General features: G+C 35.5%; 1 protein-coding gene across 2 annotated transcripts in view; it reads left to right on the top strand.

The window, feature by feature from the left end:
- Window positions 1-19,722, top strand: part of IL33 (interleukin 33) — a 38,768-nt gene extending 19,046 nt beyond the window's left edge. For both annotated transcript variants that reach the window (XM_047830290.1, XM_047830291.1), the window contains 7 exons: window positions 4,930-5,037; window positions 11,896-12,018; window positions 12,559-12,690; window positions 14,289-14,396; window positions 15,174-15,224; window positions 16,165-16,262; window positions 17,617-19,722. In XM_047830290.1, coding sequence (XP_047686246.1) covers window positions 4,941-5,037; window positions 11,896-12,018; window positions 12,559-12,690; window positions 14,289-14,396; window positions 15,174-15,224; window positions 16,165-16,262; window positions 17,617-17,814 — 807 coding nt within the window. In that variant the 5' untranslated portion in view covers window positions 4,930-4,940 and the 3' untranslated portion in view covers window positions 17,815-19,722. The remainder of the gene's footprint in view (window positions 1-4,929; window positions 5,038-11,895; window positions 12,019-12,558; window positions 12,691-14,288; window positions 14,397-15,173; window positions 15,225-16,164; window positions 16,263-17,616) is intronic.
- Window positions 19,723-19,933: the final 211 nt, after the last annotated feature.

Genomic DNA, 19,933 nt, shown 5'->3' with positions numbered 1-19,933 from the left:
TCCAGAGCTGATACAAACACATCCAAAAAGAGTTATGGAGGCTCTGTAGTGGACACAACCCTGAACTGAGAGTGAAACTGGGTTTTAATCCTGACTCAGTCACTAAGAAGCTAAGTGACTTAGTGGAGCTAGAACAGGGATCTCTGGGGCCTTTTATCACTCTAATATTTAAGGACTTATGACCTTCATCCCCTCCTTACTAGCCTCACTAACATTGCCCTGACCCTGCCCTCACTGCTTTTTGCCTGGGCTATTTTAATTGGCCTCCTGATTGACCTTGTTTCCTGTCTTTTCTTCTTTCATTCCTCCAGACACAACCATAAAATTACAGTTTTTATAATATAATCATAAAACACAGTTTTTGTAACACTTCTCACTTATTTAAAAAACTTTTAGAAGATTCCTGTTGGCTATGGGATAAAATTCAAACTCCTTATTTCTGCATTCATAGACTTTTGCATGTTAGTTCCAACATAACACATGAAACATCACTTTGTCTAAATTGGATTACATGTGAGGTTGGAGATAAGCACTGTAGGAAAAAAAATACCTTATTCTTCATAGTAAAAGTAATAGTGTATCAAAGATTTAGGTGTTAAGTAGTAAACGATATAATTTTAGGAAATGGTATAATAAATTTATTTATAAGTTTAGAAGACGGGAGGTATTTTGAAGCAGGATGCAAAATCCAGGAATTCTAAAACAGTGATTAAATTTGACCACATAAGATTTGAAAATTTATGTACAGCAAAAAATGGAAAAAATTTCAACTCACACAGAGATAAGGCTTTCATTTCTTAATTTACAAAGGATTCATATAAATCAATAATTGACAGAAATTGAGGACAAATAGATTTTTAAATATTTATTTTTGAGAGAGAGAGAGAGAGAGAAAGAGAGAGAGAGTACACATGGGTGTGAGTGGGGGAGGAGCAGAGTGAGAGGCAGACAGAGGATCTAAAGTGGGCTCTGTGCTGACAGCGGACTCAGACTCACAGGGTTCAAATTCACTAACCATGAGATCATGACCTGAGTTAAAGTCTATGCTTAAATGATTGAGACACCCAGGCACCCCAATAACAAATACATTTTGTTAAGTTGCTTAATTTCACTAAATAAAATTCAAAACCATGAAATATTTTCCTTCTTTAGACAAGCAAATATTTTTTTTTTATTTAAAGTCCAGTTAGTTAACATGCAGTGTAATATTAGTTTCAGGTGTACAATATAGTGATTCAACGCTTCCATATAGCACTGGAAATGATCTCAAGTGCACTCCTTAATCCCTATCACATATTTCACCCATTCCCTCTCCCTCCTCCCCTCTAGTAACCATCAGTTTGTTTTCTATAGTTAAGGGTCTATTTCTTGGTTTGCCTCTCTCTCTTTTTTTCCCCTTTGCTCGTTTGTTTTGTTTCTTAAATTCCACTAGAAAAGCAAATATCTTGCAGGTGATGACACCATTGCTGCTAAGACAATGGTGAAAAGGCATTTACTTGGATTGTTGAAAAAATTTGGAATTCAATGGGAAAATATCTATCAACATGTAAGATGCAAGAACCCTTTGATTCAGCAATCCCAGTACGAGGAATTTGTGCTACCAATGAACGTACAAAGGTTTACCAAGAATCACAACACACACACACACACACACACACACAAACACACACACACAGATGTCAGCTGCAACATTGGTGATATTAGAAAAGAAGAAAAGAAAGGGGGAAAAAATAGAAACAACCAAAGTGTTAATAAAAGATTGGTTATGGGATATTTATATAATTGAATGCTAATTATAATGCTTCCTGTAAAAGAATATTTCTGACATGTATTCATGATGTAGTATTATTGAAAAATCAAAAAAGCAGCTTATAAAATAAAATTTGTGGAAGATTCTATTTTTTTTGGAAGATTCTATTTTTATGAAAAAATTGATATGCATAGTATTTCTACATTGGAAAAAGAATGTCATGAAATACAACATATATGCTTTCCTGTCATTTACTTATCTTCTGAGAGCATGTACATCATTTTTATAATCAGAAAAAAAATTACCTAAAGTTTTCAACTTCCCAAAAGAAAAGAGAAAGGCAATGAAACAATCTGTGCCCTTGTATGATCTACATTGAGCAATAAACAGTACCTAGAGTCCATGTCATAGAGGTTTCATAAAAATTAATGATTAACTGAGTATAACTCATTGAAATTGCTGCAGTTAAAATAATCTAAAAGTCTGTTTAGGATTTGGCTGTGGGAATAAAATATACTCCCACTCATTCTAACCCATTCAACTAGCACTATTTACACTGCCTCATTCATCAAAAGCTGTCACCCAATGTTGCTTAATCCAAGTGTGTATATATAAGTGGAGTTGAAATATAACTGCATCAACTACTACCAAATGTTGATGACAAGAAACTTCATCATTTGAGAGCAGCCCTTCACGTTTATAACTAAGGTGAGTTATCATAACCGGTGTATAAGAATATTTGCCTATGTTTTTGGGAAAAGCAGCATGAAAGAACCAATGATGTTTACATTGCTATATTTTCTGAAATATTTCTGATTTTAAAATAGGAAGATAAAGAGTAAATTTTAAGTCTGAAAAAAAGGTGAAAAGAATGCTTGTATTTTTTAGAGTAAAGATATGTAGGTTGTTTAAGAAATGCTTTTTTTCTTTTTGAATAGGATTTGAAAATATTTCCTGACTATGCTTTTGACTTACCATTTGATTCTTAAAAAGCAGCTAACTTTCTCTGTGTCAACGACTGCATTGTAAATTTGGTATTTCAGTTGCTTATCTATGTTGCTTAAATTAGAAAGCTAATTTTGGTTTAAAGCTGAATTCCTCCAAGTATGCTATCTCAAATTAGCCCATGCTTTAGATAGTCCATGTTAACAGGGTTGTTAATAGAGGTGGTGGGGGAAGTTACAAGATCAAATAATTACCCAAAATAATTAAACTAAAGTACCTATGAATCTTCAATGAAAGACTGCTTACCTCTTCACTCTGGTAATGTGGTTCTGACTTCACAAGAGGTGGAATATAAATAGGGACATTTCCTACATTTATTTGAAACAGTTTGTTTTGGGTTTTATTTTTTTTATGTCCATCCAGGAGTAGTTTTTTTTCCTGGAATGTAAGGATGCTTGGATAAAAAAGGAAACAAACTTAAAAACGAGTGTTATAATTTTCATTTTATCAGTATTGTCTGCACACCTACTGTGTGCAAGGTATTATTTGAACTATTTTCTATAAATTTAAAATTTAACTACAATAATACCAAACTATTCCACATGTTATGATTACAAATTAACTACCATATTTAGAAATTTATTATTTTCAAAGAAGTTGGACAACTGGCTAAGCATTTGAAACTAAATTCCCAGTTTTGATTATTTTCTTCTTACATTTGGAAGAGGAAGAGAGGAGATAGGGTGGGAAACTCTGGCATAAAGAAGGAAATCAGGAAACTAGATTCTGGTCCCAGTTTTTCTTTTGTGATCCTGTGCAAGCCACTTAATCTTTCAGTCTTAGCCTACTCATCCATTGTTTTAGGGGCTCAGGAAAATGATATCAAAGATTCTCTGCTTCTAAGTGTTCTTACCATTGAAGAATTTTGCTCATGAAACCCAGTGTAAATAAGATGGTTGCATGTAATGTTATCCATCTAAACAATAACAACAACAACAAAAACAATGGAATTTCAACCTATGTGAAGTCCAGAGACAAAAACAAAGTTGTATGAAGTTTATCTTCCAAGGAGTCCTCTAATTCAGAAACCCAATGCTCATTCCTTACCCCGCTAGAAGAACAGATTCATATAAAATTTCTAAGGGATTTAAATAATAACCACTCCTGGAATAAACTGATTTTTTTTTTGTAATCTAGGAAAAAGAGGGCAATGCTTAATACAAGTAGAAATAACTATTAGCAGAGTTTCAGGCAATATAAGGGAGAATTTAAAGCTGGAGAAATGCTGCTCTCTCCACAAATCACAGCACCACTGCCTTACCTTGATAATGAAGCCAGTCTGTGGTACCTTACTGAAAGAATTTGAGTTTTTCTGCAATTTATAATAGAGAACACAATATTCTTTCAGTAAGATATTGCCACCCAGTTTGATAGTCAAGGCGCAGCAACCATTGATGATCCTTGCCTGAATCAAGTATTAAATTGGGGGCTACAAGACTGTTGTTTTTCTAATTCTACCATTCTTTCTATAATGAATAAATCCCTCATTCATTCATTCTTGAGAAATGCAAGACTGGTGGGTTTCTTTTCACATTAAATGCTTTATAGTAAATTGCCTTCATTTTTCTTTTTGATGCTCAGATTATGCCAAATTTGGCCAGTGGGAAACCCTTTAAGGAGACTCCTGTGTCCTTTTGACACAGCCTCACAAATTTTTGAATGACACATGGCTTTTTGGCATTACTGAATATTCCATATTCACTTCTACATTCCCAACCCATATCTAGAGTCCTGGTTCCTTTTAGTGTAAAAACTGTTTAGAAACTAAGATGGGCATACTGATACTGCTGATTCAGATTTAACACAACAGAGATTTCCCTTTGGCTTCTTATATTTTATATTTGTATCTCCTTTCCCCTGCGGTAAAAATCCTGTAACATTAACATATCTACTTATTTGTTCTATACTCTAGTATATAAAAAACTGTTTCAGAATTCCAAAATCAGTAATACCACCAACAAAAAGCCCAGTAAGTAAAGTTTAAGATTTCTTTGCAGTTCTTTTTGACCTCTGACTATATTTCAATATAGATATATTTTCAGAAAACTATGTTCAAATATTATTGAAATAATTACTTTCCTTATGTGGCTGTTATTAATATTGAGTTTGCCACAGTTGTTTCTGTTTATTTTCAAGTTGAGACAATTGAACTAATATTACATTTTAACCTACAGGAGCCTGAAAAATGAAGACTAAAATGGAGTATTCAACCACCAAAATCTCCCCAGCAAAGATGAACAGCTCAGCAGGCAAGGCTTTGGTAAAATCTCCCAAGTTGGGAAGTAAGAACTTAAGCATTTCTGATTGTTTTACACACTATATTCATCTGTTATCAAATCTTTATGATTCTGATGTTCATACATGATATCTTGCCAAAAGCTACTAAGAATACAAGAGCTGAAATTAGGAAGGATGGCTCATAAGTTTGTAATACAACAGTCTTTGGTTTTAGACAAACTATATATAGCCAACTTTTGCTTATTTGATACATACCAGGACAAGAATGGTTTAGGTAATTGAAACCTGCTAATAGTGATAAACATGAATAACCCTTAATATCAATCCCTTCTTTCTACCCACACCTCTTTCTACCTAACCCAAAATCTTTTTCCCAGATCAATAAAATTTTAAACTGATTTTCTTTCATTCAACAAACATTTATTATGTATAAAACACCTTTGGTGTACTGTGGTCTTGACTTGCAACTTCTGATAAGGGAGAGAATAATAAGTGAAGATATTTGAATAATACATGCCCCAAATAAAGCGGAGTTGATCAAATGATGCTCAAGTCTATCCAGTTGAAAACTCAAAGGAATTGGCATAAATTGAAGGGTAAATAAAGGCAGGTAGTAGCCATAGTTTTAAGATGAAAGAGCTAATATCTTTGATCCTGAAAATCATCCTAGGAAAGAATTATGCAAATTTACACTCATGTTTTTCATACAAAAGAGGTAACACCAAAGAAAGTTAATAGAAGTCTGGCAAGACTGGGGAGAAAATAGAGGATGAGGAATGATAGTGGGGACTGGCATATCTTTGTTCTTTGTTCTCTTCATCTCTTTGAACATCGTTAAGGCTAGAAGAGAGCAGTGGTAAAGAATATCGTTTTCTGTCTTCCCTAAAGCTGTGGCCCACCCATGCTGTTTTTAGTAACCAAGGAAAACATTAATTTAATTGTAGTTTCTGAATGGCCAGAAAATCGCAGTTAAGTTAATCCTTTTATTTGTGTCTGAATCAAAACTGTGTAGAAACAGTGTCTCAGTGGAACTGACTCTATGTCCTCTTAATAATGTGTTTTCTTTGTACACCAGGAGATGTGGCCACTTTATAGATACTGGAGTGGAGGAGCAGGCTGGAGTTTATGCCAGAGTTGCTGGCATTGATGCAAAAATTAAAATGTAGCCTCTCCTTTAAGGGTGCAGTGGCCCTAACAGCTTACTTATACCATTTAGAGAGACATGATAAAGATAATCCCCAAATCATGTATATGGCTTTGGAATACAGCACATTATTCTTATTGTCCCTTAACAGATCTTCTTTTCCAATAATATTGCTCAGTTTAACACTAAGATTTTCATTATTTAGACACTGCTGCATAAAATTTCAACAGATATCTATAAAGTGTGTGGCAGGCGCACTTCTCAAAACTCAAGGTGCAAGTAATATTGTATCTTATTTTTCTAAATTAACTGCTTTGAGCCTCCAAGCAACAAAGCAAGAAAGCTCATTTTTGTTCCTTCTCCTTTGGACTAGCAGGATCTGATACAATCACAAAGCCAGAAAACTCAATATCTATCGGCTAGAGGTATACATACAATCAGGTTCCATATGAGTTTGGTCACCACTAAAGTATTTCATCCTTAGTGCCAATAAGATACAGTACTTAATGAGCTAGAGAAAAGCCCCTCCCAAAACTCATTTCCTTCTTAGTTTCAAGGAAACTACTTGTAGAGTCAGGCCATTTTTCTCTGCTACTTCTTCTCCCCTACATTCATCAACACTTTCTCTGTCCTGACAATCCAGATTCCTAGTGAATCTAGCCACCAGTCACAGTATGAGAGCCATGGGACAGATCCATCCAGCAGAAGTATTTTATCTGGCCTGAACAGTATATTGTTGTTTTTTAATTGAGGAAACATTTAAAAATTAGAAGATTGTGCATAAAAATCTCCATATCTTGAAAAATCTGAAAATCTAGCAACACTGGGTCCATATCCCTACATGGCAATAATTGGCAATAGAAGCGAGTAGAGGTCACACCCTTTAATTTGAGTTATGTCCATGGAATATCTTCTGTTACAGTGATGGAGCTCAACTTTATCCTATGGACAGTAAGAAACCACTGAAAACATTTAATTGGGGAATAGCAAGATTTTTTTAAGGTAGAGAGAGTGCATGAGCAGAGGAGGGAGGCAGAAGAAGGGTGCATGAGCAGAGGAGGGAGAGAGAGAGAGAGAGAGAGAGAGAGAGAGAGAATCTCAAGCAGGCTCCATGCTCAATGTGGAGCATGATGCTCCCACAACCCTGGGATCATAACCTGAGCTGAAATCAAGAGTCAGATGCTCAACCAACTGAGCCACCCAGGCACTGGATATTTTTATTTTAGAGAGATCAATCACATTGATGGTGGCATATAGAGTGAAGGGGCAAGAATAGAAACAAAAATAGGTTAGAAGTCCACTGCATTCATCTAGGGGACTGATGATGAGGGCCTAACCTAAAACAACAGAATAGGAAGGAAGAACTAAATTTCAGATACATTCAGAAAGTGAAATCAATAAGATTTAATGACAGACCAACCACATAAATTGAGGCATGGACAGAGATGGAAAAATAGATGATTCTCAGCTTTCAGGATGATTTAAGAATGAGCAGACAATGGTAGAAAGTGGTACTGTTTTTCAAGATAGGATTTCAAGAGGAATATATTTTGGGTAGAAAAAGATAACGAAGGGTTGATTTTTTTATGAGTATATTTGAATTTGGAGTAGGTGTTGGTCATCCAGGTAGAGATGTCTAGAATTCTGGTGGCTCTACATAGACACAGAGATGCTGTAGGATAACTTAAGTCAAAATACCCTGTGAAGAAAGAGCCACAGATAGGAAACTCAGGAGACAGAACTAAGGGACAGTTACAGTTTGGGGAGTCATCAGTGTATAAAAAGATGTCATTGGAGCAGGCTTGCCCAGAAAGAAAGTCTAGAGTGAGAGGAAAGGCAAAGGACAAATTTTGAGGAACACCAATATTTTAGAAGCAGTCAGACAAGGAGAAAACCAACAAAGAAGCAGAGATGGATGATCAGAGAGAAAAAAGGAGAACATAAGAAGACTGGTGACATGACAAGAAAAGAAAGAGTTTCAGAGAAGGATGTGGTTGCCAAAGTCAAATGCCACAGATAAATCAAGGGTAGTAAGCAGTGAGGAGAGACTTTGGTGAAATAGGTGTTTCGGGAAGAAATGAAAGATGAGTGATTCACTTATGTAGTTCCTGTCAGCCATAGTCTGGCTCTCTTAGTGACAGAAGTACAGAAAGATTTCCAAGCCCCTTCCCATTTACTCACCAGAAATGCGTGAAGGATTTCATCATGTTGCTATGATGAAATTACTTATGAGAATTTCTTTAAAAACCATCTGAGACACTGCCCTCATACATCAGGCAGGATAGAGACATAGGAAGTGGCAACAGCCCTTACATAAGCTTGAGTTGGCCTTTTGACCCCAGCAGAGAACTCTCTCCCACAGAGTCCCCAAGGCCATGCCAGCTTTGTGCTTCCTGTCTGAGAACACAACCCTCACAACCATACTTTCAGCTGCCCTGAACACGAAAGTATACCTTCTTACAAATTCTCCCAATGTAAATTATCTTCAATACTTCAAAGAATTTTTTAAGTTTATTTATTTTGTGAGAGAGAGAGAGAGAGAAGGAGAGGGAGAGAGAGAGACAGAGACAGCATGAGCAGGGGAGGGGCAGAGAGAGAAAGAAACACAATCTGAAGCAGGCTCTGAGCTCTCAGCACAGAGCCGGATGCGGGGCTCAAACCCACGAATGGTGAGATCATGACCTGAGCTGAAGTCAGATGCTTAACAGACTGAGCCACCCAGGTGCTCCATCTTCAATATTTCAAATGTAGTCACCCCTCAATAAATTATACTAGTGTTCGTCCCACTAGATGATAGCCTCTACATCAATATCTTTAGCTCCTCTCTTCTACACCCATAATACTTCCTCAATATCATGACTGTTACTTCTAACTACCCAAGACCCACATCCTGCTCCCTACAGGGTCCACTCTCAATGTTAGACATGCCTGTCAGTTATGTCCAATGGGATTCTGAATATAACATAAAGATAAGCATGTAAAGAATGAGCATGCCTTCAGTATCATCTTATGCCTTTTAGTTCTGGAGAGACAATGTGAAACATTTAATAAAGTATTTTATTAAATTAGTCGTCAGGAAACTAAGTTCAATGCTGGCATTGGCATAGGTTTATAAATTATCCTTGCAATTGTAAAAGCATTATGTAAATGTGATACTACAGTTGATATTTATAAATTTGATGCAATATTAGGGAGTTCCAATGTAGATGTTAGTATAATTAAGTGGTCTTGCCCCATTCAGAGTGTTGAAGATACCTAAAGGCAGATGCCCATCTGAATTGGAGGTAAGATATAGATAATTCAAAATAGTAAGTTACAAAAGTTTACTTAACTTTCAAAGTATATCAGGAAGACAAATCTTCTAGAGAATTAAAAGGAGGAGGGGTGCCTGGGTGGCTCAGTCTGTTAAGTGTCTGACTCTTGATTTTAGCTCAATAATGATCTCATGTTTCATGAGATCAAGCCCCACATTGGGCACCAAGCTGAGTATGGAGACTACTTGGGATTCTCCCTCTCCCTCTCTCTTTCTGCCCCTCTCCCACTCTCTCTCTCTCTCAAAATAAATAAGCAAACATTAAAAAATATATATCATAGAATGGATCCTAAAATCATAATTTTCATTTTCTGAATCACTGAATAATTGAAATTTGGCTGTATTGATACAAATTGCTTGATAATTCATTTACCAAAACACTAAAAGTTGAGATGCCATGACTCAAGTGTTACAACTTTCTTTTCCATTTGACTCTGAAAAACCTTTTATGAATTTGCAAGTAGAAAATTTAATTTTTTATTTGAGACTTTTTCTTTGACTAAATGAAAGAATTACTAAATAGGTGATTAAATTTTTTACTTTGACTTAATTTGGATTTGTATTATGTTAGTTCCTAAAATTGCAGTGTAGCATTTTCTTAGATGGAAGTGGATGGAAAGAGTAGCTTTGATGCTAGACATATTTGAGTTACAACTTCTCACCAGATCTGTAACCTTGGGCAAGTGTGTTTGAAAATCCATGATGGGCCAGGAACTGGGCTTTACTTAGTCATTTCACCTAAACCTCTTAGCAATTTTCTGAGACAGATTTGGCACATGACCCAAGGACCAATGAGGTTAAGATGCTTGGCCAAGATCACACTAATCTAGTGTTGAGATGTGGATATAAATAGCAGCTGAGTTGCTCTTTGGTTTTGTTTTCATTTGGAATGGGTGAATGAAACCAACAACTGTCTTCTAATCCAAATAGAGTATCTCCTTAGAGAGACCCAGAGTCCACCAGCTTGTCTTTCCCAGACTCCTCATAAAGGTAACTTGATGCCTTCCAAAGGTTCACAACATGCACTCTTGGAAACACAGTTTGGCCTCTGGGAAAACCAATAGCTATTCTTTCATTGCAACAAATCAGACAAGAATCTGCCCCTAATTCTAAGATAAAATAAAAGAAAGAGAAATACCAGGAAAGTGAAGAGCTGTGCCCTGGAGCTGTGTGTGTGTGTGTGTGTGTGTGTGTGTGTGTGTGTTGTGGGGGGATTCCCTTTACTGCTTAAAAAATAACCAGCAAAAGCCAAATTTGTCATTCATATTTTTTCATGACTCACTAATTCCTCCTGCTGATAAGTATCAGGGTCCTCTTAAGAGTTTTCAGAGCCTCTGATCATCATTTGGAAAATGAGGAGAATAACTTCCTTGTAATATTATTGTAAAGGATTAAATGAAACAGTAAGTAAAATTACTAGCACAGTGCTTGGCCCACTGTAGACATGCTAACATTTGAGAAGGGAGCAAAAAAATACTCAAAGGAGAAAAGATGGTCTCTTCAATAAATGGTGTTGGGAAAACTGGATATCCGCATGTAAAAGAACTCACAAAAACTGACCTGAAATGGATTAAAGACTTAAATGTTAGACATGAAACTCTTAGAAGAAAATAAAGGAAAAAAGCTTGAAGACATGGGTCACTTATTTTTAATATCAATAACCTCTAGAGACTATAGCCATTCTTCTAAAATTATTAAAAGTGTATTCTAGATAAGTAAAAGAAGATTATAGATTTCATGTGATCACAAAAGTTAGGCAAAGATTGATATATGCTTGATGTAGATCCACACTCCCTTATATGGAATTCTGAAAACCAAATTTTTTTTCTAAGGACCTAAAATTTTTCATAACTCATTTGGTAATAAAATACAATCTGAACTCATGTGACAAATCCTGACCTGAACCAACATGAAGTCTTTATTTATTTCACTTTATATGCATTTTCCTATATTTCACTTTAAATCATGAATTAATATTTGGTTATGAGTGCTGCCCTAGTCCCTGCTGGGAGTACTACATATATACAGCATATACTCTACCTGACAACTCTAAAATCTAAAAAAAACTCTGAATTTGGGGGCACCTAGGTGGTTCAGTCGGTTAAGCGTCTGACTTCGGCTCAGGTCATAATCTCATGGTTTGTGAGTTTGAGCCCCATGTCAGGTCTTGGGCTGACAGCTCAGAGCCTGGAGCCTGCTTCAGAATCTGTGTCTCCTTTTCTCTCTGCTCTTCCCCTGCTCATGCTCTGCCTCTCTATCCTTCAAAAATAAACATTAAAATTTTTTTTAAATAAAAAACTCTGAATTTTGAAACACAATTGGCCCCAAGCTTTCTGATAAGATACTGTGGATCTTTAGTTGCTTTCGTGGACTGCTATGCTCAGGGTTTGTAAAAATATAAATATGGATGGAATGAAACAGTATCAAAATTTTTCAATTGTTTAGAATCCCAGCAGAAGGCTGAAGAAGTTTGCCAAATGTACTTTATGCAGCTACGTTCTGGCCTTATAAAAAAGACAGCCTGTTATTTTAAGAAAGAAACCACCAAAAGACATTCAACAAGAAGAGGTAAGGGGAAACTACATTTCCTGGTAATTTTTCAATATAGTAATGAGCATCTATTAGCCTTCATTTACCACATCTTAGATATATAATTTTTTCCCTCGACCAAATTTTCCTTCTGAAAAATAGTAAGGATGCTGAACTATTTTCTAGCCATTTTCAAAAGGACATATAAAGAGTTTTATAGCATGGTAGAAATAGTCATGTCATAATAAGTGAAAACAGAGGATATTAAATTATAAATATATTTATAGTATTTTACATTTTTTTTTCATTTAAAGGTATTAAACTAAAATGTTAATAGCAGTTGTTTTTTTGGGGGTGTTGAGACCATGGGTCACTAGTTTTCTCCCATCTGGACTCCAATGAGTGTACCCTACTGTGGTATAAGTGTGCCAGGAAATATTGATCCCTTCAGACTGTGGGGTGGCTAAAGCCCTGGGGTCAGTCATCACTGTCAGCAAGCAGCTTTGACTCAGAATCCTCAAAGTGGGGGTAAGGGGTTTGGGCCGACTGGGTACTGACAATCCACTCCTTATCCTACAGCTGGAAAGTATAAAGAACATCTAGTATTCACTGCCCGTCATCAGCAGCTGGAACGGCCTGTGGAGGGCTTAGCCTTTGGTGTGCCTATGGTCCAGAAATGCTTTGGAACAACTGATGTTCCAAGTATCCAAGGTATGCCTGGTGATGGGCATGGTGTGGGTGTGAGGAGGGAGATAAGACACAGGACCATGGCAAGTGCCACTTCAGGAAACGGCTTCAAGTCCATGCCTACTTGTGTAACAGAAACTTCTGTCCATTTGCTGTCATTGTACCCATTTAGTGGTATCCAAACTAGTCACAGTGTAGCTGCTCTAACAATATATGTGCATTCTATAGTTAGCCCTCCATCATTATTTTGAAATGCTTGTCATGGGTTGGAATCCCATATACATTATTCCTGGGGAAAATACTTAATCCTTCAGGGAAAAAAAACCACACATTTCCTCCCCAAATGTCAACATTTTGACAATGAAAGAAAATGAAGAACTATTATATTTTTAAAATATAATTTCAGCTCATAAACATTTTAAATAGTTGTTAAATTGGTTTTAGGTTGTATCACCTACTTGTGCAAGTAAACCCCAAGTTGATGGTAACTATCAAGAAATGAGGAGATCATTAAGAAAACTTGACCAGGAATGGCATATTGCCATTTCAAGCATAACTCCTGATATAAATATCTTAAGTTTCCAGAAACATACTGAAGTTTCTCATTAAGAATTTATGGTAAGCAAAATAAGTCAATAAAAGAAAGACAAAACCATATGACTTTACTCATATGTGGAATTTAAGAAATAAAACAGATGAACATAGGGGGTAAGAGAAGAAAGGGAAACAAACCACAAGAAACTCTTAATAATAGACAACAAACTGTGGGTTGATGGAGAGAGGTGGGTGTGAAATGGTCTAGATGACTGATGGGTACTAAGGAGGGCACTTGTTGTGAAGAGCATTGGGTATTGTATGTAAGTGATGAATCACTGAATTCTACTCCTGAACCCAATATTGCATTGTATGTTAACTAACTAAAACTTAAATAAAGACTTTTAAATAATTTTACTTCAGAAATTCATATACACATTCAATATTTAACATTCTTCTATTTTGTATATTATTTCTCTTTGCACAATTCTATAATATAAAGAAAATGTAATGATTTTTTTTCTTCAAGGACCAACATAGGTCCTAATTCTACACCAGTTTACCCCAGCGTGCCATAGAAATACTATCATTTTCTATGTGTGCTGGGACATTGTTTTAAAAGTTGAGAGTGCTGCTGTAAATGTCTCTGTTATTTAGCCAGAAGACAGAATGGGTCTCCACACCTTACAGATGGGTATTCATTTAACCATGTCTCTCAAAATACAGTCCCTTCTTGTCCACAGTCCCCTTGACCATAAGAAACAAGGAAGCCGGCAAAGTCTGTCACTTTTCCAGCTTACTTCTCACCATCAAATCCTCCCATAAGCACACTAACATGACCTCCTATAGTCCTCATGAAGGAGACCAGCATCTTTAATCCCATTCAAGCGACATACCTCCGCCTTTGAGCTATGTTAAGCTTGCACCAAAGGCTTTTATCTATCCAACAATGGTGGACAAAGTACAGCTCAAATTGGAAAAACAAAAACAAAAACCTTAAACAAAGTGGTTTTTTTTTAATTGCTGAGGATTGTTCATGGGAACAAGATATTTTGAATTTTTAATGGCAAGCTTTTCACTTGTTACAGAACATTCTGCTTCCCTGAGCACATACAATGATCAATCTATTACTTTCGTTTTTGAGGATGGAAGTTATGAGATCTATGTAGAAGACTTGGGAAAAGACCAAGAGAAAGGTAGAATATTTCCTTTTGTCTATAACGATATAATGATGACTAGTAAAGTAAAAAATAAATTTACCAAGCCATAAATAATGTATTACTTCAGACATGACACATAGATTTCATACTGTGTGCTAACTCCAATACATTGGCGGACATGCCTAAATATCACTAAGTTGAAGAGAATTCAGAAGCTTAGTGAGGATTTAATAGGAAAGGATGCTGATATTGAGAAGCGGTATCTGTTGTGAAAGATGGAAGAGGGATTCCTGGGTGGCTCAGTCAGTTAAGCAACCAACTCTTGGTTTCGGCTTAGGTCATGATCTCAGCGTTCATGGGATTGAGCCCCATGTCAGGCTCTACACTGACAGCACAGGTCAGCTTGGGATTCTCTCTCTTTCTCTCTCTCTCTCTTTCTGCCCTTCCCCAACATGTGCTCTCTCTCTCTCAAAATAAATAAACTTTAAAAAAATGGATGAACAGACCACATATATTTGCTACTGCTAATTACCTGCTATATCTTTCCAGTCCTATCAATATCACCAAAGTACAATCTCAAATAAGAGAATATACCAGTGTTATGGACAATTTGTTAAATATTTTAATAATAACTGTGTTAGAGAATTCATCAGAGCATATTCATACATTTTTGAGACCTTCCTTAAAATCACAAAATTTCTTTAATTGATGTATAATAAAAGAGGATATTGTCTGACGTTATGTATTTGTTAAAACTGAAACATTTTGATAAAATTGTATCTCACTGAAGGGATTTTATGCATTCTCTTTCAGATAAGGTGTTATTCCGTTATTATGATTTCCAACCTCCCTCACGCGAAACAGGTAATTTGGAAGACTAGGTAACTGTAGTACTTGAATTCTTGAGTTTGGGGCAAGGACAAATCCAAAAATGCCCCATAAAAAAGGAAGGCAGTCTCAGAAGATTCTCTCCAGCCCACATTCATGGTTATCTCTTAGATTCTTAGAGGATTTATTCCATCCCATCCATTTGCAGTTTAATAACTAGGATGAAGGTTAACATTTTAAAAAGATCCAGAATAATAGTGGTTTAAGCTACACAAAACTTCATTTCTATCTTAGCCAGGACGAGAATGGCAGTGCTGCTCAACACGTTGTCCGGGGACCAGGATCCTTCTCTCTTTGTCACTCTGCCAACATCTACATGGTTCAAGATTACTTGCTACCTCAGCAATGCCCAATCAGCAGGACAGTGGAAGACAGATGCATGAATTGTCTTTCCCTTTAAGGACAAAACCTTGAAGTTGCGCGTGACACTTCCATTCACCTCACATTGGTCAAAACTTAGCCACATTGCTACACTTAGTTACAAGAAAACAGACTGGGAAATGTTCTGTTACACAAGGAGAGTAGTTGGGATATTGAAGGAAAACTATCAGTGGCTTTACATGGAGACAGGGAAGCTGACACCCAGACAAATAACCAATAGAGTCATAATTCTACAATTAGAAACCAAATAAGAAAACTAAGGAGCTTAAAAATACCCCCAAATTGTCCAATGACTCTTTAGGAGCTTAACATTACCCCCAAATTATGCGGTGACTTTTTAGTTTCATTTGGGTACAAATACTTCTATAAGACATGTTGGTTAATGAAGCAATTATTTTACATCACATCTTGGATTCTTTCCTAGGTGTTAAATTCATTTCATTAAATTGAACTTACTTGTTCAATTCTTAGCTTTATAATTTAGATTTTTAAATTAATTTATTATTTTTAATTTACATATTTTTTTAATTGCAAGGTGATGCTGATGATGGCCATACGTTACTGGTAAATCTGAGTCCTACAAAAGACAAAGACTTCCTGCTGCATGCCAATAACAAAGAACACTCTGTGGAGGTAATAGAAATATGCACTTAACTGTCATAATTGACTCCACTCTTTTGTGCAGATTTGGGTGTTTGGCACAGTTCAAGGAAAAAGTTTTGTTTCTGCTATTGTACATAAAACACAGTTACTACTAATAACTTGCTTCTGGAATAGGGAAGGGAGGGAAATGGCATGTATAGCCTTGCTACTGAAAGTCTGGGCTCTGCCAGTAGTGCAGAATCAGCTGCGAATTTGTTAGAAATGCAGAATTTCAGGCTTCCTCAGAACTGAATGCGAATCAGTGTTTTAACAAATCTCCAGGAGACTCATATGTGCGTTAAAGTTTGAAAAGTGCTACTATGTAGAATGATCTGAAATTCTATCTACTCAGCTTTAGGAACTACTTTGTTTTTCCAGGAAGCATTTCTTAATAAAATAGTTTTCTTAGGCAAATGCAAAAGTAATTTTATACTCCAAGCCTGCTAAAGGGAAAGTCATAAATATTTCCATCTGCCAAGATTTACAATTATCATTATAAATAATAATCTACATTCTAATCATAGGATTCACTACTCAGTCTTTTTCAGTTAGTAAATGTTAGTATAATATTGGTCATGATGAAGAGTTATAAACATTTTGAGGAACAAACAAGCCAAAGATGGAGACCAGGAAGAAAACATAAGAGTATAATATAGATGACAAATTACATAAATACAAAATTATAAATCTAACTAATACAGCCATGTAAGGTATTAACATAAACACTGGATGGTACCCCACATCTTCCTTAACAAATGCTCCTCAATGTATATAACAGTGTTTGGCATATATAATTACTCAGTAGTAAGAGCTAACCCATACAGAACTCTATTATATGCCAAATACCATGCTAAATGTTTTACAAGCAGTCTCCTTTAATTCTTGTAGTAATTCTATGATGGAATTATTGTTTTTGTCAGATATTACTGTATAACAAACCATTCCCAACACTTACTGGCCTGAAATAATAATCATTTATATCACTCACATGTAGAAAATAGATTAGGCTAAAAAATTGAGGCTTGAGAGGTAAAGCAATGTGCACAGGACTCAGAGATAGTACATGGCAAAAGTGGGGCACAAATCCTGAGCTGCTGTATCCAAATCCAGTCATTCTAAGCTACAAAGTATCTCAAAGTATGTAGACCATCAGTAAATTAAATTAAATCCGCCCCACTTCAGCCCTCTACTAGCTTCTTCCTACCCCATTCCCATCCCCTACTTAGTAAGTAGCCTTGCTAGAAATACCAAGTTATAATTATTTCTTAGTTTCTAACACAGGGAGGTGAGGTTGACTATGGATTTCCCACTCACGTGCTGATTGCTTTCTTTCTTGTTTCCTCAGCTACAAAAATGTGAAAACCCATTGCCAGACCAGGCCTTCTTCCGCCTTCATAGGAAGTCTTCCAAATGTGTTTCATTTGAATGTAAGAATGACCCTGGAGTGTTTATAGGAGTAAAGGATAACCACCTTACTCTAATTAAATTAGAGGATCAAACTGAGTATTTTAGTACAGAGAATATCATATTTAAACTCTCTTAAACTTAATGTTATGGAAAGCTGTGGATCTTGTGTTGGATAACTCAAATAGCTACCACTGGAGAAATGATCGAGAAATAAAGAAAGAGGTAACATTCAAGGGAAATGGAGAGTACTTAGTATGCTATGGAATGTTTTTCTCATTATGTGTAAATACTTTTTTATGGTCTTTCATTTCTGCATTTTATTTCCTTCTGTATCATTACATATTCAGTAGGGTATTGCTAAAGAGACCTCAGAAGAGGTACAACCTGAACTTTAATTTTTTCTACTTTCAGTACAGAAAGAACTTCATATTTAGAGCTGAGACCTCTGGGGAGAAGCAAGGGCCTTAATCCAAGTCTCATTTTAGACAGGGATCCATTTTAAAGAGCTACATAAAGACATAATTTTCCCTGGTTCCAAACAATGAGTTCAAACACTAAAGCTATTGGTGAAAAGACAACCAAATCTATTTGGATTTACCATTTCACAACTGGAATAAAACACCAAATTTGTTTGAAATGCCCAAAACTTCAGATACCTACCTACATAGGTAGGCAGATAATATAAATATATGAAATGACAAAGACAGTCAAAACATTAAGAAAAATAAATCCATTATTTGGAAAGTAAATAATTTTACCTCTAATTGTTTGTAAACTGCTGATTTTTTATAGACTTAGTTAAGTTTAAGCAAAACATTCTTATATTAGGAAATGAAATAAATTTTAGTTCAGACATATAATTGAAATCATTAGGAATATCCAACAAATTAAAACGTTTTTTTAAAAGCACTGAGACACAACTTATTTTAGGACATCGAAGTACCATGGGATCCAAGTACCACAGTGAATTCAGAAATCCTCTAATCTACTAGAGCCTAGATAGGACACAGGATTAACATCACAATTTCAATAACTGACTCTTCCTGATGTTTGTAGTATACAATGTCCTTCTGACCCTATTCTCCAGGGATCTATGACTTTTGATATACATATCACCCTGGACAAAATTTCTTCTAATACTTTCTTCCCATGTATACAAATGTTTTTCTTGTCCAGCTTTCCGATTACCCTACTTATTATGGCATATTTGTTTGACTTTTATTACTTCTTTATTCTTTTGACCAAATGTGTTCTTGATATACCTTTTGTGACTCCTGAGCTTCATTACAAATCACCTGATATCTGGATGCCATCTTTATTTTACTTCATCTATCTGATGTTGTAGAATTTCATATAAGCCTATTAAAGAGCAATATTTTTTATTAAACATCTTTGCATTTTACATTACTAAGGTAATAAAATTCATACTCAACCATATAATAAGATTTTTCAACTACTAAAGGAATACTTTTGCTTATTTTAAGGCCTTAATTCTACTATAATTTTTCCTAGGCTTAACACTGACAGTAAATGATAAAACTAATGACAATACTTATAAAATGCAACTTTTTCTGAAAGTGTAGGCTTTTTAATTTTTAATTGTTGAGATCTATTAGATTATAATGCTGGTGGAACATAAGATTAAAAAGGCTTAGAATTACTGTGTGAGGGTAAGCAATTATAAACAATAATAAATCTTTCATTACATTGCCAATTTTATTATTTTTTTTGTATATTGTTTCAAGTTTCTTTTTTTTTCAATGTATGAAGTTTATTGTCAAATTGGTTTCCATACAACACCCAGTGCTCATCCCAAAAGGTGCCCTCCTCAATACCCACCACCCACCCTCCCTCCCTCCCACCCCCCATCAACCCTCCGTTTGTTCTCAGTTAAGAGTCTCTTATGCTTTCATTGCCAATTTTATTATGGAGACAAAAACAAACGCAGAATCTATATCATCCGCTCTGAAAAACACTAAATGTTAATCATATGCATCTCTATGATATATTTAAAATTATTGTTTTTAAGTAACCAGATATATCTATTACATTGTTTAAGTTCTTGAATAAATTGTATTTTTCAAAAGTCTGTGAGGCCACGTTTTTATCATAAAATGACTCAATATTCTGAAGTTTTTAAGTGAAAGTAAGTACACTTTACTCCACCAATGTTGGTATATGAAGTAGGTCATTTGATGTTCTTGGTCATTCAAAATTAAATAAGATATTCCAGAAAAGGGATTGTGTCTTTTACA

The sequence above is a fragment of the Prionailurus viverrinus genome, chromosome D4 (genome assembly GCF_022837055.1).
Source record: "Prionailurus viverrinus isolate Anna chromosome D4, UM_Priviv_1.0, whole genome shotgun sequence".
NCBI classification, from domain to species: Eukaryota; Metazoa; Chordata; class Mammalia; order Carnivora; family Felidae; genus Prionailurus; species Prionailurus viverrinus.
The sequence above is the reverse complement of the archived record's forward strand: the minus strand, read 5'-3'. Positions and strand labels throughout refer to the sequence as shown.